General features: G+C 44.7%; 1 protein-coding gene and 1 long non-coding RNA gene across 8 annotated transcripts in view; one reads left to right on the top strand and one right to left on the bottom strand.

Annotated features, from left to right (window-relative positions):
- The window catches only part of Fryl (FRY like transcription coactivator), a 248884-nt gene that overhangs the window by 203160 nt on the left and 25457 nt on the right, over positions 1–20267 (top strand). For 5 of the 7 annotated variants that reach the window (XM_052735117.1, XM_052735116.1, XM_052735112.1 and 2 more), the window contains 12 exons: positions 313–503; positions 1966–2060; positions 3545–4152; positions 4480–4577; positions 9374–9544; positions 10991–11131; positions 13115–13312; positions 13960–14121; positions 14209–14283; positions 14580–14756; positions 17196–17399; positions 19572–19733. In XM_052735117.1, the coding sequence (XP_052591077.1) occupies positions 313–503; positions 1966–2060; positions 3545–4152; positions 4480–4577; positions 9374–9544; positions 10991–11131; positions 13115–13312; positions 13960–14121; positions 14209–14283; positions 14580–14756; positions 17196–17399; positions 19572–19733 (2282 nt within the window). The remainder of the gene's footprint in view (positions 1–312; positions 504–1965; positions 2061–3544; positions 4153–4479; positions 4578–9373; positions 9545–10990; positions 11132–13114; positions 13313–13959; positions 14122–14208; positions 14284–14579; positions 14757–17195; positions 17400–19571; positions 19734–20267) is intronic. The other 2 variants (XM_052735114.1, XM_052735113.1) reach the window with 1 other exon arrangement.
- Positions 10752–17204, bottom strand: LOC128108516 (uncharacterized). The gene is made up of 3 exons (XR_008217493.1): positions 17110–17204; positions 12770–12859; positions 10752–10769 (listed from the first exon to the last, which is right to left on the bottom strand). It is a non-coding gene; the product is annotated as an uncharacterized LOC128108516 (long non-coding RNA).

The following is a 20267-nucleotide window of genomic DNA, read 5'->3' as shown; positions in this document are numbered from 1 at the left end:
AACTAGGATATTATTGCTAAACACCATTCACTGCCTAGGACATCCCTCTGTGGAGTGAGCTACTGACTCCAACGGTTAGCGTTGCTGAGGGTGAGAAATCCTGGTTCCCGGGATCCCTTCCCTGGAGATCAGAACAAAGGTCTCTCTCAAGTACAAATGCAGTACAATCACTGTACATAATTAAAGTGTGGTCTGCCAGGCCAGGTAGTGTGCCCTAGGTGGTATGCAGGGCCCTGGTCATAAAGTGATTAGCGCCTGGCTATAACTCCCTGCATTACACCCCCACACCCGTGGTCTCCCGTGTCTTCTCAGAAGGAATACACCTGGAGCGTCACCTCAGTGAGGTTGCTCTGCAGACGGCACTCTCCTGTTCTTCTCGACACTATGCTGGGAGATCCTTCCAGATTTTCAGGGCACTGAAGCAGCCCCTATCTGCACACACACTTTCCGATGTCCTCTCCAGGCTTGTGGAAACCGTGGGGGACCCAGGGGAGGATGCGCAGGTAAGGTACTCACTACCTTCCTTTGGCAGCTCTTGGCTGCTCCTAGAGGTGAAGGACTCGTGGGAGCAGCAGGATCCACATGGCGGCTGTGTAATTACTACATAGGTTAAGCAACAGGGACAGTAACAGGAAGCAGAGAGACGTGTCCCGCTGAATACCTAAGAACCGATTTAGATCATATAATTTATGCCCGTTAGAGAAAGCTTTTTTTAGACATGCATTTACACACTGTCTAGATCCTACTCCGGAGTCACCAAAATGTAACAGAGTTAGAATATTCAAGTTCAATGGAGAGGGAAACAGAGTTTCATTTTTAAAGACAAGTAAAATACCACACCGGAGAACTCCAGTTTGTGCAGTCCCGTGGACTTACTGATTTTAGACACTGGATCTTCAGTGACAAATAAAAACAAGATCTTGGCATCCTGGAAATTGTAGAAACAAGGGTTTAATCTGCCAACCACAGCCCACACAGTCTTTACTCAATGATAAATGCCATGAAATGATAAGGTATTGATTTCAAGAGCCATGAAGGAGAAGGGTGCGCGCGCACGCACGCACGCACGCACACACACACACACACACACACACACACACACACACACACACACACACACACACACCCAGAGTTGTGAACTTTAAGGAGAGATTGAAATGAAACAGGACCTGTGATGATCTGGGTTGAGAACATTATTTCGGGTAGAAAACAGGAGTCAGAAGTGCAAAGGGCCTGTGGCGGGGGCACTGTGTCTTCTTTAATGGACGTCATGGGAATAAAGGGAGCTGCAGAGACTAGAGGATGCCAGGGCCCAGCGTAACCAGTCCAGAATGCAGAAGGCCTTGTAGACTCTACTGAGGGGGTTAACTTCACTCCAAACTGCTGGAAAGCCACTCGAAGGTTTTGAGAATAGGGAAAGAAGCAGATGTGATGTGAGTCGCTCTTTTTGGTGGGGAAGGGGGCTCTCGGTGCTATCTAGGTGGCGTCCTTGCTGGGGTTGAGGGGGACAAGTAGGGCCAGAGAGGTCCCAGAGGGGGCTGTTGAAAGGATCCCAGCTAAAGTGGTAGGTCCCGTTCAAGGAGGCCGCAGAGATGCGGAGAAAAGCAGTCAGATTTAGGGTATGTTCTAAAGTGATATTTTCAAGACTTGTTGACAGACTGTGTGTACATATTGAAGAAAGAGTGTGCCTAGACTTCTGGCCTGAGCAATAGGTAGCAATAACAGTGCTATTAGGATCAATCTGTGCTGTTGGCTTGATGAGTTCTCACCAATTAGCAAAGCTGTGTTGCTCAGGAGGTTAATTATTTTGTAACATGAATGGGAGGTCGGTTCTATTTTTAAATCTCCCCAGGAAGTCCATTGCCATTTTGTTTTTGTTGTTGTTGCTTTGGTTTTTATTGGTTTTTTTTTTTTTATATTTTTAAACCGAACATAATTAATTAAGAATTTGCCCTTTGTCCCCAGGGATTTGTGATTGAACTGCTTCTCACCTTGGAATCTGCAATTGATACCTTGGCCGAAACCATGAAGCATTATGATCTGCTTTCTGCCCTTTCTCAGTAAGAGCTTATAACCAGACTGCCCTGAGCGCAGAGCTCCAGGGTCTAAACTCCCGTGACTATAATGGCAGTGGTTGAGTTGAACGTCAGCAGTGTGGATGACCTCCAAAGAATTCAGATAGTGGGCTGCAGGTGTAGGTCAGCTGATATGATAGCGCTGATGAAGCCTTGGGTGTGATCCCTACAGCCGAATAAACATGGTATAGTGGCTCGGACTTGGTATGGTGCCTCCTGCCTATAATTACATACAGCACTTGGAAGTTGGAGAGAAGTGGGTCAGAAATTGAAGGCCATCCTTGGCTATATAGCGTGCTCAAGGCCAGCCTGGGATACACAAGGCCCTGTCTAAAAGAAAAAGGAAATAGAAGGGAGGGGGAAATCAGATGTGGATACCCACCCCTAAACTCCAGCTCCAAAGGATCTGGCACCCTCTTCTGACATTCGAAGGCATCCACACATATACACGCACATACATTTTTTTTTTAACAATATATTTTTTTAACCATGGAAAGTGAGGACATCCAGAAAGTTCTGGAGCTGATCTTGTCCGTGCTCTCTTCCAGTGTCCTAGCTGGGGACCTTTTTACTGTCCTTTAGGCTCCAACAAGCCCCATGGCTGTCACAGCAGCAGTCACTCCCAGGGTGACCCCTCAGAACACTTACCTTTACCTGATTGCTACTTTCCTCAGAACAGCCTCCCTTCCCTCTTCCCTGCCTTGCAAACCTCAAACAGCTCATCCTTGAGGTCACATGTAGTCACCTCCTCCCTAAGCATGTCTAACTCCCCTGCTAACTGTTTTATCCTTTGGATTCCTGTGCCTCCTTTATGGTTTAAGAATAGCAAGTAAAAAGGTATAAATCTGCCGGGCGGTGGTGGCGCACGCCTTTAATCCCAGCACTCGGGAGGCAGAGCCAGGCGGATCTCTGTGAGTTCGAGGCCAGCCTGGACTACCAAGTGAGTTCCAGGAAAGGTGCAAAGCTACACAGAGAAACCCTGTCTTGAAAAACCAAAAAAAAAAAAAAAAAAAAAAAAAAGGTATAAATCTGTCTTTACATACTTATCTCCCTCCGTCGATTTTATTTATTGCCCCCATCTTTTTGTATATTTTGGATACATGTAGAATAGCAACTCACTTTAATCAGTTGGATACGTAGAAGTAAAAAAAAAAAAAAAATGTTTATGCTTGGGTCTCGTGGGAAGAGCGTGCCATTGAAAGCAGGAGGGACCGTCAGGTTGGACAGTCGTGGTACAGACAGGGTCTGCCTTGGAGGTAACACGGGTCTAAATCCAGAACTGAAAGTTAGTGACGCCCCTCGCCGTAAAACTGACTTCAAAAGATAGAGCCACAGCAGAGGAGATGCTGTTGTCTTTATGTTGGGGCCAACTGAAATTTCCTGAAACAAAGTGAGATAAACAAGTTACTTTTTCAGTTTTTAAGGTACATTTATTGTAGCAAAAGTGACATTCCTTCTCTCTCTCTTAGAACCTCATACCATGATCCTGTAATGGGAAACAAGTATGCAGCTAACAGAAAAAGCACTGGGCAGCTCAACCTAAGCACAGGTCGCACTAACAGCAGCAGTTACCTGGGCTGCAACAGTGACACGAGAAGTAACTCTTTGAGGTTGAGTTTAGTTGGTGACCGCAGAGGGGACCGGAGGCGGAGCAACACACTGGATATAATGGACGGACGGATCAACCACAGTGGTAGCTTGGCGAGGACTCGAAGCCTTTCCTCGCTGAGAGAGAAAGGACTGTACGACGCGCAGCCCGCCACCGAGCCCACCAACCTGATGGCCACCATCTTCTGGATAGCGGCGTCTCTGTTAGAATCTGACTATGAATACGAATACCTCCTGGCTCTCAGGCTTCTCAACAAGCTGCTCATCCACTTGCCCCTGGATAAGTCGGAGAGTCGAGAGAAGATTGAGAACGTACAGAGCAAGTTGAAGTGGAGTAACTTTCCAGGCCTTCAGCAGCTCTTCCTTAAGGGCTTTACCTCAGTGTCTACCCAGGAGATGACCGTGCATCTCCTCAGTCAACTCATTTCGGTCTCCAAGCACACGTTGGTGGATCCGTCCCAGCTGTCAGGTGATGTTAACATAGTCTGTACCGATGTCAGCATAGTTACCTTTAAAGGGTGTGTGGTGCGGGGGGCCCAGGGGGGTTGAACCTCGGTTCTTCCCACACAGCCACGGAAGTCCATCCCCGGCCAGCCCATAGTTGCATTTTAATGTAGTGGGAATGTAGACCAAATGATAATGTTTTGTGTTAGATAAATTATTTGGCCAAATAGTTTATAAGATCAGGTAGCTGATCAAAATGAAAATGGTTTCTGTAGACCGTTTAAACGTGCCTTGCCTTTCCAGATACTGTGCAATAAAGTTGGTTCTTGTTTGCTTTTCTCCCACCCGATAGGCTTCCCTCTTAACATCCTTTGCTTACTGCCTCACTTAATCCAGCACTTTGACAGTCCAACTCAGTTTTGCAAGGAAACCGCTAGTCGGATAGCAAAGGTAAGCAAGCGCGCCGCTCAACGATCGGGCCTAGGGCGCTGTTGGGTCTTGCAGATCCTCTCACTGTGCTTTTCTGAACTTTGCCTCTAATGTTTATTCTGTTTATCATGCCGAGGAGTTGCACAAAAGCCAGTGAATAAAACTGTTGAATCCGAGCGACCCTCCTCCGAGTCTGAGTCTTTTTCTGCTCCTCTCCCTGCTTCTCTTCTCCTCCACTCTGTGGGGTTTCTCTCTCGTTCATTCGTTAACTGGCAAATCTGAACCAGGCCCTGGGGTGAGCGCTAGAGACGTGATGAGTAGGGTAGAGAGAACTGCCGTCCTCCTTGGAGGCCTTGGAGTGGGGACGGAGACCTGGAGGCTGAAGCCACTGCAGAGGCTGGTGAGGCTCCAGGCCATGGGGGGAGAGCCTCAGAGGGCACAGATGGCAGAGGAGGTCCTGTCTAGGCTGAGACTGAAACAGGAAGCACTGAAGCGAGATCCCCAGGTGAGGCTGTGAGTGGGCCAGGAACTGGCGTTTCCTGGGCTAAAGAAATTGCACATGCAGAGAGAGAGGACCTGAGCTCCATTCCCAGCACCCACCCACGTACGGCATGCACACGCTCACACAAATCAAATATAACTGTTAAAGGAAAAGTTACCTGTGCAGAGGTCCCCAAAGGAGAAGTCAGTATATTTTCAGTTTCTTAAAATTCTTTGTACTTTTTTCTTTTAACCCTGTCTTTCCTGTCTTTCCTCTCAGCTCACGCTATTTACCTTCCTACCACATGGTTCTGAAAGCAGCAGTATAGCTCTTCTTACATCATCTGATAATGTGTTGAAAATGCTTGTCTCTCAATTTCATCAAATACGATGTCGCCATTTTATGGTTTTAGTAATTTCCTGTCTGAACAGCTTTTTAAAGATAACATGCCTATTTATGTACGTACAACTATGTGTATGCCAGGCATTGTCTCCTGGAGGGAGAAATTTTCAAACTTAAAGCACATAAAAGTTAGATAGATTTAGAAGTAATATACACTCCGAAGTAATGAAGTGGCCTGGGAGGAGTGAATGAATGACAAACAGCCCCAAGAACCTGTGTAGAGCCCTGGGAAGAAGAGCCAGGAGTTTCTAACCAAGAGGAAGGAGTCAGTTACCTTTTGGTGAAGAGCTTTCTATAGAAGCAGCTTCCTCACAGGCCCCTCCTCCGTTCAGTTAACAAGAGCACAGCACGGGGAAGAGGCGAGCGCACGAGGCCCAGTGAAGGGGACCTTCCCGTGGTCAGTGCTAGCCTGCGACACATCACGTTCACGGTCACGAACATCAGAGCTCTTGCATTACTTTGCCAGATAATATAAAGGGCAAGAAAATAATTAGAGCCGAACATGGTGGCACGGGGCTGTGGAGAAAGGGTCACCACAAGTGCGAGAGCACCCTGGTCTTCCTAGGAAATGGTAGGATAGCCACGGGGCACAGTAAGACCCTGCCTTTAAAAAAAAAAAGGATAAAAGTTATATTAATAAAATATGGCATTGAATTTCTAAATTTGTTATAACTTATTAAGTGTGAAGAGATTCTTAAATAGCCAATTGTAGATAACATAGCTTGTAACAGTTAATGGAAACGTATCTTGGTTTCTTAAAACTGGTAGGTTAGGCATGGTGGCTCCTGTCTACGGTCTCAGTACACTGGTGACTGAGGAATTTTGTCGTGAGTTTGAGACCAGCTGGGTTACATGGTAAGTTCCAAGCCAGCCTGGGCTACAGAGTGAACCCCTGTCTCAAAATAAAAAATTAAAAAAACAAAACAAAACCAAACAAAAAGCCGACCTGGTAAGATGACTCAGTAGGTCAGGGCCTCCAATCCTTATGACCTGAGTTTGATTTCCAGGTCCTGCGTGGTAGGTAGAACCAGGTCCTGCAAGCTGTCCTCTGTCTACGCCCACACATATGTCCACACATACATTAAATACATAAATAAATGGAATGCAATTGAAAGGAAAACATACCTGATTATAAAAAAAAAAGACTCAAAAATTCAAGTAAGCTTAATGGAAAACTGATTGTTTGAAATGAAATACTTCTAGAAAATACTTTCCTAAAATAAACCAACTTTATACATAATGTTTTCACAAATAAGGGTTTAGGGTAATATAAAATTTGTTAAAAATAGATTTTATTGCTGGCGGTTGGTGGCGCACGCCTTTAATCCCAGCACTCGGGAGGCAGAGCCAGGTGAATCTCTGTGAGTTCAAGGCCAGCCCGGGCTACAGATTGAGTTCCAGGAAAGGTGCAAAGCTACACAGAGAAACTCTGTCTCAGAAAAACAAAAACAAAAATAGATTTTATTTTAATATTCCAATGGTGCATCATCAGAAAAATATAAACAAGGTTTCCTCTCCCCCACCTCACCCCCCAATTGAGGGGTTAGAAAGAAAGCATGAAGGGAAATATATAGATATAGATATAGATATAGGCTTAATTGAAATTTTGAAGGAAATAAAAGCATGAATAGGGAAGTAGAAGCATTTAAGAGCTGTAGCCAGAGTGTATGCATGCTGGATTCACTGAGAAGCCTAACCTAGCCTAAGGATGTCATAGGCCCTGAGGATAAAGCTGCGGATGCCCTGACCTCATCAGGTCACAGGAAGTCCCCACATAATTTTTTTGCTCCTAAGAATCCAAATCAGGCCTTCTGTGATTGCTAAATTGTTTTCAAGTGTGCTTTCTCCTGTGGAGCAGCACAGGACGGCTCCCTCTGTGTATGCTTTTAGCAATCTGCAGGATGTGCGTTAAATTGATTTTCTTAATTTATCCTCTCGCTTGTAACTGTTGAGAGTAATTCTCTGCCATTATGTGCTTCCTCATTATGCAAATATCACCAGATCTCTGTTTGTGCCCATGGGGAGCTTGGCATTTCAGGGCCAGGCAACACGCCTTTGTTCTGGCAGAAGTCATACCTAAAAAGTTTGTTACAGAACATTTCTTTTTGGCCCCTCAGATTGTATCCCAACCTGGTGCTTCAAAATGTCAAAATGAAATCTTAGGTCATTTTCTTTTTTATAATATTGCACAGGAATTTTCTCCCTTTCCAAAGATAAGTGTCTAAAAAATTATTGGTAAGAAAAAGAAATACTCTTTTGTAACAGCCAGAGGTGATGGCACACACCTGTGATCCCAGCAGTCAGAACGCTGAGTGAAAAGATTCATAAACTCAAGTCTGGCCTGAGCTACAGAGCAAGGCTCAAAAAGAGTTTATTGTTATTCAAAAAAGTTTTCTAGCAAAGATTTAAATAGTTACTGTGAAATTATAAGATTACATGACTTCTTAAATCGTTCATGTTAAAATAGAAATAAATATCAACCAAACCCCCCTCTTTATCTTCCTGTCAGTTTTATGGATGATGGATGAGATCAGCTGCTTTCAATGAATTTACAAAGTAATTTCCATGCTGTTACGTCAGTGTTTTCTGCAGTCATACAACCCTTTGGATCTCTAGCCCATGCAGGGACAATGGCTGAGAAATGGACTTGAGGCCCTCCGACTCTGTCAGACATCCTCCAAATTATCAAAATTATTGAAAGAAATGGTTAAACATATATGTATATTTCAGGGGCAATTTTCTCTTACCTAAATGCTCTCGGTAGTTGTGGAAATGTGTACAAAGTGTTAGTAAAGTGGAAAAACAAGCAAGAAAAGTGAAAAGAAACTGAAAGTAGACATTAATGACTAGGACAGTCTGTTTGGATACATATATACTAGATTTGCGGAACAGCAAGGGCCCGTGTTCCAGTTCTAGATTGTTCTGGTATTTCCCAGAGGAGGCTAAGAGATATCTTCACCAATAACCCAGGGAATAAAGGAACTAAGAACACAAATTCAGCCAATAAGGTCCCCAAAGATTTGCTGAGTCCCGTGCCGTAGCTCTATGCCAAGCAGCTTCTGGAAGACAGACATGGTATAGGTTGGCTTCACAAGGAGTGGCCAAGGAACTCAGCACTTACATCATTTCCTGAATAGCAGTGTGAGGTCTGGTGTACGAATTGCTACAGTGGAGATAACATAGCTCCAATGAGGTCCTGTGACTGTCACACAGGTTGGGGCTGTCTGCAGTAATTGCTACCAGTGGAGATAACAGCTCCAATGAGGTCCTGTGACTATCACACAGGTTGGGGCTGGCTGTCTGCAGTAGCTCTTCTGTGAGATACCCTGAATACAACTATGAGACACAGTGGCCCTGAACTGGCCTGAGAATCTTAAGTAGAGCCTGCCCGTTTAGGCTGTCAGGCACTAGAGTGCTTTGGGGTTTGTCAAAATGGTTACAAAGTCATAGGTAGGGCTTATAAAAGCACAGATGGCCACTTACCAGAGACAGTATTATAGACTGAAAACACCATCCTGTGTAAAACTCAGACGAGGGTTGGACACGTCACTCCTTCTTCCATTCCTCTCCTGCAGTGCTTCTCAACCTTCCTACTGCTGTGACCCTTTAATACAGCTCCTGTTGCTGTGACCCCCCCAGCTATAAAATTATCTTCATTGCTACTTCATAACTCTACGTTTGCCACTGTTATGAATCGTAATGTAAATAGTTTTAGAGATGGAGTTTGGCCAAAGAGGCCGAGAACCACTGCTCTACTGCAGTTCTCTTAACGGTGCCTTGTTTTTTGTCTTTTCCATTGAACTTTTCTAGCTCTTTGAATTGAAATGCATTGAAACTTGAATATGCGTCTCAAATTTATTTCTTGAAATAAATGTATGTAGCCTCAAACAGGTTTCAGTTTTAGGCAAATGAAATAAGCGTGTGTGTTCTGTAGGTCTGTGCGGAAGAGAAGTGCCCGACGCTGGTGAACCTGGCTCACATGATGAGTTTGTACAGCACACACACCTATTCCAGAGACTGTTCCAACTGGATCAATGTGGTGTGCCGGTACCTGCACGACTCCTTCTCAGATGCGACCTTCGGTCTTGTGACTTACCTGGCAGAGGTGAGTTTCGGTGGCTTTGAACTGCTCAGGGGTGGCATTGTCAAGTGGCTGTTTACAGAAACAGCCCTGTGGTCCTAAGTAGTCTTTGAGTTGAAAGTGAGTGGAGAGAAGAGAGAGAGTATAGAGAAGAGGGAGCATCGGAGAAGAAAGAATGTCAGAGAAGAGAGAGCGAATAGAGAGATACAGATGATTCCTTTCAAGTACAAAAGGGTTTTTTGGTTGGATGTTTTTCTCCCGTTTCTACTATGTAGTTTCTTAATCATTGCCTTAGTTGACGTGAAAGCAAATGTCTTATCTTAGTTGGGATTTCTATTGCTGTGATAAGACACCAAGACCAAAAGCGACTTAGGAAAGGGTTTATTTTGCTCACAGTTCCACATCACAGTCCATCACTGAGGGGGTCAGGGCAGGAGCTCAAACAGGGCAGGAATCCGGGGAAGGAGCTAGTATAGAGACCATAGAGGGGTACTGCTTACTGGCTTGCTCAGCCTGCTTTCTTGTGTACCCCAGAACCATCTACCTAAAAGGGTGTTGCCACCCACAGTGGGCTGGGGCCTCTCAGATCAATCTCTTAAAAAAGAAAGTCCCACAGGCTTGCCTGCAGACCAATGCGGTGAAGGCATTTTCTCTACGGATGTTCTTTTTTCCCAGATTACTCTAACCTGTGTGTGCCGAGTTGACTGAAAAACCAGCAGCACAGTAATTAATGTAAACCTCCCCTTTACAGAAAATGGAAAGTATATTTGGGTGGTGTTGATCCTGGAGAATAGGTACAAAATTATTTCTTGGAAGCTCTGCTCATACCTGTAATCACAGCAATCAAGAAGCTGGAGCCAGAGGTTTTGGGGCCAGCCTGGGCTACACAGTGAATTCCAGGAAGGAAGGAGGGGGGTAGGGGGGAAGGGGAAGAAAAAGGGAAGGGGAAGAGGAAGGAATGAGGAAGAGGAAGAAGAAGGGAAGAGGAAGGAAGGAAGGAACAAAACTCAAGAAAGAATAAAATCTTTCTTTTTTTTTTTAATTAAAATACATGTTCTTTTCTGACCATGTTCATACTTATGGTCAGAGATGTGTGAACCAGCCATTGAGGGTCCAGATGGCAGTTACTCATTTCAGCTTATAGGATAACATCTTGTGCAAGATCAGGTAGCTCCTATGTAGCTATGTGGTTTATGAATAGTAGTTCATCATTCTTCGGTGATAGTAGTGTAGTCATTTTTTCCTTAACCTAAAATAAATAGATTTGTTTTTATTATTGAAGACTGTTATTGAAATGAGAACTAGTTATCCTTCCCGACAGAAAGAAAAATAATATATATTGCCTTTTACTGTGCCGGTTTCCTGGTTTCTGACCATCTGAACAAACCTGTTATGTTTCTCAACTTTGTAAGGGTGACGCCAAGTTTTTGTTCAGCCTGATAAAAGTCTACATTTCTATCTTATGTCCAGCTGTTAGAAAAAGGACTGTCCAGTATGCAGCAGTCATTGCTACAGATTATCTATAGTCTGCTGAGTCACGTCGACCTGTCTGCTGCCCCGGCCAAGCAGTTTAACCTGGAGATCATAAAGATTATTGGTAAATATGTACAGGTGAGTGACCACCAAATTCACATACAGCGTCGGCCAACTTGAAATAATCCATGAGTGTAAAACCTAGATACTCAAGGGTAGGGATGTTTCCAGGTCTATTTACTACCTGGAAAACATTCTCAGTGACACAGAAGCACCATCGGGTCGGTTGCATTGGTGTGGTGCCTTCGTCAGATTCAACAGTCGCATTCCCGTAGCAGCTAGAGAGCGTGTGTGGATGTGAAGGGCGGCAGTTACCATCTCTGGAAATGTAGGGCTGGGACTTATTTTGTCCTATGTATGACTCTCTGTGTTAGCCAGGTATTCTGTATTAGATAAAACCTTTTAGAAACAGGAGGCTACTTTAAAAGTCAATACTCAAGAGTTGGTTTTTGTAGGTCAGGAAGTAACTGATATTTAGAAAGTAGAAATCCAAACGTTGTGTAAATGTGAATGATAACCAGAAAACTGGTATGTTTTGCATTTCACCTTTAAACTGTTTGTGAAAGAAAGGCGCTCTTATATAAGATATCAAGAGCGGGGCTGGAGAGGTGGCACAAAGTATGTGCTGCTCTTGCATAGGGCCTAAGTTTAGTCCCAAGCACAGACACACATATACTGCATAATTAAAGAGTAATAGTAATAAAAATAAAGTATCCAGAGAACAAATTATGTGAGAACTGACAAGTATTTTTAGTTTATACTCCACAGACACATGCCTTTACTGCAGCAGAATTTTGAAAGGGAAAATTCTGAGTTTGTAGTCTGCTCCCATCTGGAATTAAATTGTATGAAAACCTTGTTGAGTCATTAGGGGTGTGGTTCAGTGGCAGAAGTCTTTTTTAAGAAGCTTTTTCTGTGTATTCTTTTTAGTAATTTTTTTTTTTAATGATTATGAGGGGATGGGGAGATCAATGTTTTTGAGCCCTGATTGCTCCTCCAGAGGACCCAGGTTTGATTCCCAGCACCTACTTGGTAGCTCACAACCAGCTATGGCTCCAGTTAGGGGATCTGATGCCTCCCTCTGGCCTCCTCAGGCACTGCACACATGAATTACAGAGCCATTTGTGTAGGCAAAAATCACCCATACACATTAAAAGAAAAAGAAAAAATGATTCCAAGTTCTTTCCTAGACATCAGTTCTTCTGCACGTATACGTCTATCGTATTAATCCCTCCTAAATTATGTTGTAGGACTATATAAAACTAAGACAAAAGTGAAATGTAACTGAAAAGCATAGGCACTGTGGTGAGGAAAAACATCCTCTGAAACTTGGCCATTCCTGAGAGTGTCACCCCATATTTGGGGCTCAGGTAGTCAAGAAACAAGTCCAGGGCCTGAGAGACAGCTCAGCAGTTAAGGGCACTCGTTGCTTTTGCTTAGGACCCAAGTTTGGTTCCCAGCACCCACATGGCACCCCAACAATCTGTAACTCCAGTTCCAGGGGATCCAGCATCCTCTTCTGGCCTCTCTGAACACTGCACAAATGTGGTATACAGGCACATACAGGCAAAGTACCCATCCACGTGAAATAAAATAATAAGACAAATTTTAAAGAGGTCAAAACATATTTTATTTCATATGTTAATATGTCTAAAATATATGAATTTAAAATTATTATTGTCAGTTTAAGTTTAGCTCTGAAGCCCCAAGCTTCACCTGGAATGTTCAAATGTGTGTGACTCCTCCTTTAACAGCAGCCAGGTCCCTCCGTAAGACTTTCCAGATTAATGATTTCCAAGGTACTCCCTGGAAAAAAAAAAAAAAAACAAGGTCCTCCGTTAGGGAGTATCTGTGTGTGTGATCATCTAACACTACCAATAATAACTCAGATTTTTCCTATGTTTTGTAACTCAGACCTTGTGTTAAAAGATCTCAAAGGACGATGGACCATTTTATAGACATCTTATAGCAGTACTGTTTCCACCGTCTACGGTATAGACTGGGCCTTTGTTCTTGTGCATGCACACTCGTAACTCTGGTATTGGTTCTTTCTGAATCCAGAGTCCTTACTGGAAAGAGGCCCTCAACATCCTAAAGCTGGTGGTGTCCCGCTCTGCAAGCCTTGTTGTACCCAATGACATCCCCAAGGCCTATGGAGTGGATGTAGGTTCTCCTGAAATATCCTTCGCTAAAATCTTCAATAACGTCTCAAAGGAGTTGCCTGGCAAGACCTTGGACTTTCACTTTGACATCTCTGAGGTGAGATAGCCCACAATCGACATGGTACCCTTAGGAGTGCTCATCTGTTCTTTGACTCACTTAAGCCTCAGTTAGTGGAACTTGTACTTGGTTGGTACTAGGCGCTGTAATAGGTGTTGTGAAACTCTTTGAAAAATGGGGAGAAGGCGGACTCTGATGAAGCTTACATCGCCTTGAGGAAGCAGGCAGATGAGCATCATGATGCTGCCTGACGGGAAGTAAGGTAGAAGTTCTCTGGGAGTATACAGTGTGCTCCTAAAGGTGTGCTTAAGAAAGGAGGTAACATCTAAGCTGAGTGTTGAAAAATAAGTAGCCCCAGGGAAGCAGATAGGACAGTTTGGGGGTGCCTTGGTTAGGGTTTCTATTGCTGTCATAAAATACCATGACCACCATCAACTTGGGGAGGAGACGGTTTATTTCATCTTAAAACTTGTAGTCCATCATCCAGGGAAGGCAGGGCCACGACCTGGAGGCAGGAGCTGCTGATGCAGAGGCCGTGGAGGAATGCTGCTTACTGGCTTGCTCCTCATGGCAAGCCTGCTTTCTTGGTTATTTGTAGAAAATGTCATACTGGACCTACTGTTAACCCTTGCTGGTGTCTTTGGTGTGGAAGCGTTGAGTCAGCTTTGGCGTTTGTTTCTGTGTAGACGCCCATCATTGGAAACAAGTATGGAGGCCAGCACAGCGCTGCGGGAAGGAACGGGAAAGCAAAGGTGATTGCCGTCACCAGGAGCACCTCTTCCACCTCCTCTGGCTCCACTTCCAATGCCCTGGTTCCCGTCAGTTGGAAAAGGCCACAGTTATCACAGGTGCATAGAGAGCATCCACATGGGATGGGAGAATCAATTTGGTGACTCAGTTTACCCATACTAACGCTGGAATTTCCTTCCTGTTAGCGGAGAACAAGAGAGAAGCTGATGAGCGTGCTATCCCTCTGTGGCCCCGAATCCGGCCTCCCGAAGAATCCCTCTGTGAGTACTCAGGAGCACGCAGATAAAGGGCACCAAAGCCAGTGTGTCTTGGGACTTGCCTTTGCTAAGTAAGTCCTGGTATTCACCAGGAATGAAAAGGAGATGGTCTTGTCTGTTGCAAAATCTGGCAGCTGTGCCGATCAGGTGCTGAACTAGTTAGATATAAAGACTAAACTGAAATTCCACATTGATTGAAGAGTGAAGCTAACAGGGATCTTCAGGGGCTGGTACCTCAGGTGCAGAGGGTCAAAAATTATGCACAAACCTTTTTTTTTTTTTCTTTTCTGGGGCATCAGGTTGTGTTTTCTTCTAACGAGGATTTGGAAGGCGGGGACCAGCAGACCAGCTTGATTTCCACCACAGAGGACATAATCCAGGAAGAAGAAGTTGCCGTTGAAGACAACAGCAGTGAGCAACAGTTCGGTGTCTTTAAGGACTTCGACTTCCTGGATGTTGAGTTGGAAGATGCAGAGGTGAGAGCGTGGGCTTTCTTGACATTTACACAGAGTCATGCTTGAGCCAGACGCCGACCGTGCCATCTTCCGTTATGGAGATGACTATAAAATCAAGAAAGGTCAGCTAAATGTGGAACTCTGAGTGCCACAATTAGTCAGTAGCAGAAGGAACCTGAAGTAGAAGAGTCCATTCTGTCTTTACAAACATGCTTCATTATCAAATATTCTGTACCAGGTTGGCATGTTCCTTTTTCTGAAGCATCAACTCAGGTAGCTTGTGTGCGTCCATCAGCTCTCACGAGGGGCGGTTCTCTCTGACTGCACTGTCGACAGGAGACAGTGTAGGGCGATGGTTCCCTTACTGTGCTGCAGCAGGTCCTGAAGCTACAGAGATGAGCTGGGTACCTGGGAGTCGCACAAATGCCAATAGACTTAAGCCACCTTTAAAATGAACATTTTAAACCTGTGCTTTCTTATCCTATACATACATACATATATATATATATATATATATATATATATATATATATTTTATTTTTTTCAAAAGGGGCAGATTTTTAAAAACCTATTAAAAGTGTTTTCACATTCATCCTTTGAAAAACATATTGAAGGAAGGGTAAGGCGGCCTGTCACAGCCGGGAGCAAAATGAGATAGCTTGAGCCCCGGTACCCCATCCTACATTTGTGCGCTGCTCCTAAATCCTCTGCAGTTACTTCTTTTTCTTGTTCAGAATTCAGATTTCTAAAGGCTCTAGACATTTTTCTAACGGTTACGGTTATTATTATTTTGTTGTTGTTTGCCCTTTTTTTCCTGTAAAGAGCTCTGGAAATGGCTTAGTGTTCATCCAGCCCTCGGAAATGTCAGCAGGAGTGACTCTCGCTCTTAGCAGGGCTTCCGTCAGAGCTCTCGGAAGACACTTACTTCAGGTCACAGCAATCTAGGGGAAGTGGAGAGGGCTGACCCGAACCCCATAATGAAGCAAGCCAAGGGAACATACTTTTATGTACAGTCACGGTTGAAACATGACAGTAGGAAATACTTGGATTGGATGGCTAAAACAAAACAAATAAAACTCCTAAAAGATTCCCCAGCTTTGAAAGCCCGCAATATAAATTCATTCATTCATTCATTCATTCATTCATTCACCAAGTACATTGTGAGGCCGGGTGCCATTAATGTGCTCTGCAACATGGTCAGATTTACAGTGTAAGTTCAAGAAAGGTACTTTTCAAACCCTAACCTCGCAGAACCCAAAGCATCTAAAATTCCTTGTGAAACAGCCAGGTCGGGTCTGAGGGCGCAGTGGGCAGAGCTCCTGCCCAGCATCAACAGTTTGGGTTTAACCTGTCAGTTTTCCCACAGTTGATTTCCATCGAAAATTCCATTTGAAAGAGTTCCTCTGTTGGGGGGGGGGGGCGGTTGGAGATGGGAATTGTTTTTTGAAAACCTCTATTTCAGATACTCCCTTCCATGTGAAGAGCTATAAATTAAATTTTTTTTTTGTGCCAGTTTAGTATAATTTGTCACAGCAGGGCTTTAGACAGTTAAGAATTATGTTCTCCAGAAGTAGAGGCTCAACGCGGACCTAGCATAAATCCCAACTGGAGTGACGCTGCCTGTGTCTCTCTTGTGACCTTCGTGGAAGTTGGCAACAGTTGTGTGTTTTGATAGCTACGATCCTGATTTTAAATTATTGTGAAAAGTGACCACTGCATTTAACTGCAGCTGTCCCGCAGATGCCAACAGCTGTCACCTTGTATTGTCGTCAGTTGAATGTGGGTACCTGGAGTCAGTTATCGCCTCGTACCAAGTATTAGCCGTGTAAATTTTGGAAACTTTTGTAAATTTCATGTTGCCAAAGTGTATCACGGAAGCATCGTTCTACGTGTCTGTCTCCAGCTCTTCCCCAGTTCCGATCCTATGTCAGCTTCCCGCAAAAAAGCTAAACCCAGAGCTTGCGTCATCTTTGGGTTTGAGAAGTCAGCGTTTGCCCCCAAAAGCGTAGCATATATTTGAATGTGTGTCTTCGTTCTCTCTAACTCTGTGTGTTTCCCTTTTTGCTAACCAGGAGCTGCAGGTAAGTTGCAGCCTGGTGTTGTGTGGACTGTGTCTTTATAGTCCCCTGTGGTGTACCTGTCCTCCGTGTGGTCTCATGCGTGTCTGTGGATTAGAGTAGAAATCACCTAGAATGTAGATCTAGCCGCTCCCTCAGCAGTACAAGATGAATTATCAAGAAAGCGGTTTTGTAAAAATGACCAAATAATTTTTAATCTCTGAAAATATAAATATTTGATGATGGGTTAAACATTGAAAGAAACAGACAGGTTGATTGAAACTCTGCTCTTGATGATGCATTCAGTAGTTTTTCACCTTGGTGTGTGTTTCCGGGTGTCATAACTTCAGCATTCAGAAGCGTGTAGCTGAGTCCTCAGAAATCATGTCTTGCTTGTTTCCAGGGGGAGAGCATGGACAATTTCAACTGGGGAGTCCGCCGGCGCTCGCTGGACAGTATTGACAAAGGAGATACACCATCCCTCCAGGAGTACCCGTGTTCTAGCAGCACTCCCAGCTTGACGCTTACGAACCAGGAGGACACGGACGAGTCCTCAGAGGAAGAAGCTGCCCTCACGGCAAGCCAGATCCTGTCACGCACACAGATGGTATTGCTCTCACCTTTCCATGAAGTAGAGGGGCTCAACTAACTCTATGCTTTGAATTCAAAAAAAAAAGAAAGAAAGCAAAATATGATGTCCCTTCTAATTGTCATTTCATTATGTACAAAATGCATACACCAAAATAAGTATTCTGTTACTCATGACAAAATCATGTGTGCCTTGCAGCAGATAACACAGCTGGTTCTCTGCTAGTTAAAGTGAGGTGTTCTGAAGCCTTTCAGGGGCTCCTCGTGAATCACACACACACACACACATACACACACACACACACACACACACACACACACACACACACATATTTTGGTATGGGTTGGGGCACTACCAACTCTCAGTACACAGCTGTTTTTCTTTCCTGGTGTGTAAAAGTCATACTTTGAACGTGATGTGCAACGACTGAGCAAACGTTGGTCCTTTTCAAGAGGAAGTTAGGAGACCAGAAGGATGTCTCAGCAGCTGAGAGTCTAGGGGGACCTGGTTCAGTTCCTGGCATCCACATCCGGCAGCCGCTCATAGCCACCTGTAACTCCAGCTCCAGAGGACCTCATACACTCTTCTAGGCTCCATGGGCACCTGCACTAACTTTTTTTTTCTCTTTTTTAAGATTTATTTTTTTATTATGTATACAATGTTCTGTCTGCATGTAGGCCTGTATGCCAGAAGAGGGCACCAGAGCTCTTTACAGAAGGTTGTGAGTCACCATGTGGTTGCTGGGAATTGAACTTAGGACCTCTGGAAGAGCAGCCAGTGCTCTTAACCTCTGAGCCATCTCTCCAGCCCCCAGCACTAACTTTTAAATAAAGTTAATTATGTTAGCTCTCATGGAAGCTATGGGACAGAATTGACTACTTACTGACAAGGCTAGCTCCAGTCTCAGGGGTACTGAGGTAAAGAAAATCATTTAAAATCACTTTGTCTGCATGGAAAAAAGTTAGTATTTGCTGTAGCTGGAGTTTTCCTGCCTTGCCCACAGTCAGGATAAATCTCTCTCACCTGCCAGTCCCATAGCCATTCAGACCCGACCAAGTAAACACAGAGACTTATACTGGTTACAAACTGAATGGCCGTGGCAGGCTTCTTGCTAACTGTTCTTACAGCTTAAATTAATCCATTTCCATTAATCTATACCTTGCCACATGGCTCGTGGCTTACCGGCATCTTCACATGCTGTTTCTCATCGTGGCGGCTGGCGGTGTCTCTCTGACTCAGCCTTCTACTTCCCAGCTTTATTCTCCTCCTTGTCCTGCCTATACTTCCTGCCTAGCCAATGGCCAATCAGTGTTTTATTTATTGACCAATCAGCAACACATTTGCCATACAGACCATCCCACAGCAATTTGCCTCGTGTATTCCATACCCAAAAGCTTGGTATTTCCTATGTTGAATACTGACCCAGAGAAAATAGTAACCGTGCCTAAGCATCACTAATGACGCTCTGTTATTATAAACAACTTTACAGGGTTTTTTCCTTACTTTTTGGTCTTATTGAAACTGCTGCTGGTTTTTTGCTTAAGTTACTGAGTGGTGCACTCCATCATGCATGCCTGACCTTCCAGAGTTCCCGGAGTCACAGATCCTCAGACGTGGCTGAGGCAGAGCTCAGTGGTAGAGCATTTGCCTGGCTCTTGGGTCCTTGGTTCAATACCAGTAGCACAAAAATAAATAAATCCTTAGACCAAACAAAATATGGCTTATAGTGCTGGGGGTGTGGCTCAATTGGTTGAGTCCTTGCTTAGCTCACACAAAACACTAGGTTTGATCTCCATCACCCCATAAGCTGGGCATAGGGGTACCCACCCGGGAAGTGGAGGCAGAGGGGTCACATGTACACAGGGAGTTTGAGGCCTGCCCTCACCCCAGGAAAAAAGCATAATACATGAAAAATACAAATTTTGGCTCAAGGCTAGTATAGTTCTAGATCACTTATGGCTCTCTCCCTTTGTTTAATGAGCAACATTTAACCTTTGTAGCCGCCTGCTCCCATCATGCTGAGGGATTAGCTGCTTCCATCCGCAAACCTTTCTGCCACCTACCAGAAGCGAGAGAAGGCCAACTTTCGGAAATCCCGGAGGTTCTCTATACCTAAGCCCATAAAACACGTTGGTGACGCGCGTTGATTCTCGTGGCTGTGGCTGCTAACGAATGCATCTCTCCTTCCAGCTCAACAGTGACTGTGTGGCGGATGACATGACACCCGAGCACCAGGACCTGCTTCAGTCTCAGGATTCCGCCAGCAGCAACACCACAGAAGATGTGCTACAGATGAGAGATGAGCCCAGTTTGGAGGCCCGTCTCGATAATGCTCGCAGCCAGCTGCCTGAGGTGGGGAGACACGGGGCTGGTGCATGGCCAATCTAGGCTCCCTTCAGCAATCCACCGCGTCCCTCGCTTCTCTCCCCCAAAGAGTTTTCAGCTGACGTGCTGCTAATTAGTTGATTGGTTTTTAGCATTTCTAACCTGTCGGGTTGTTTTAAGACAAAACCAACCGTCAGACCCGGTTGGTTGGTTGATAATTTAGTTTTGTTTTGTCTGTTTCTTCCTTTTAAAAAAAAAAAAAAAAAAAAGTTAACATGTTGGAAACAGCCTACAGGTTAAAAATAACGCCAAGTGTGTCAATGAGCATTTTGCGTCGCCAAGTGTGACTTGGTCACCGTGCGAGCGCTCGCTTCTCTGGGGACAGCAGGCCTTGCCGGGGGCGCTGCGTTTCTGTGAAGGACTGCTTCTGTCTCTCCCCCTCCCCTGTGCTTTGTGTGGGTGTTCTGTGATTGGTGCTGTGACCGGGTTAGGACCTCAGGCTGGCTGTGTTAGCGGCTGTGCGGTGAACCGTATCAACAGACTCTGGACCATACCGCTAGT

Source organism: Peromyscus californicus, unplaced genomic scaffold, assembly GCF_007827085.1.
Source record: "Peromyscus californicus insignis strain IS unplaced genomic scaffold, ASM782708v3 Scaffold_13__1_contigs__length_99412109, whole genome shotgun sequence".
NCBI lineage: Eukaryota > Metazoa > Chordata > Mammalia > Rodentia > Cricetidae > Peromyscus > Peromyscus californicus.
This window is presented reverse-complemented; position numbering and strand designations above follow the sequence as displayed.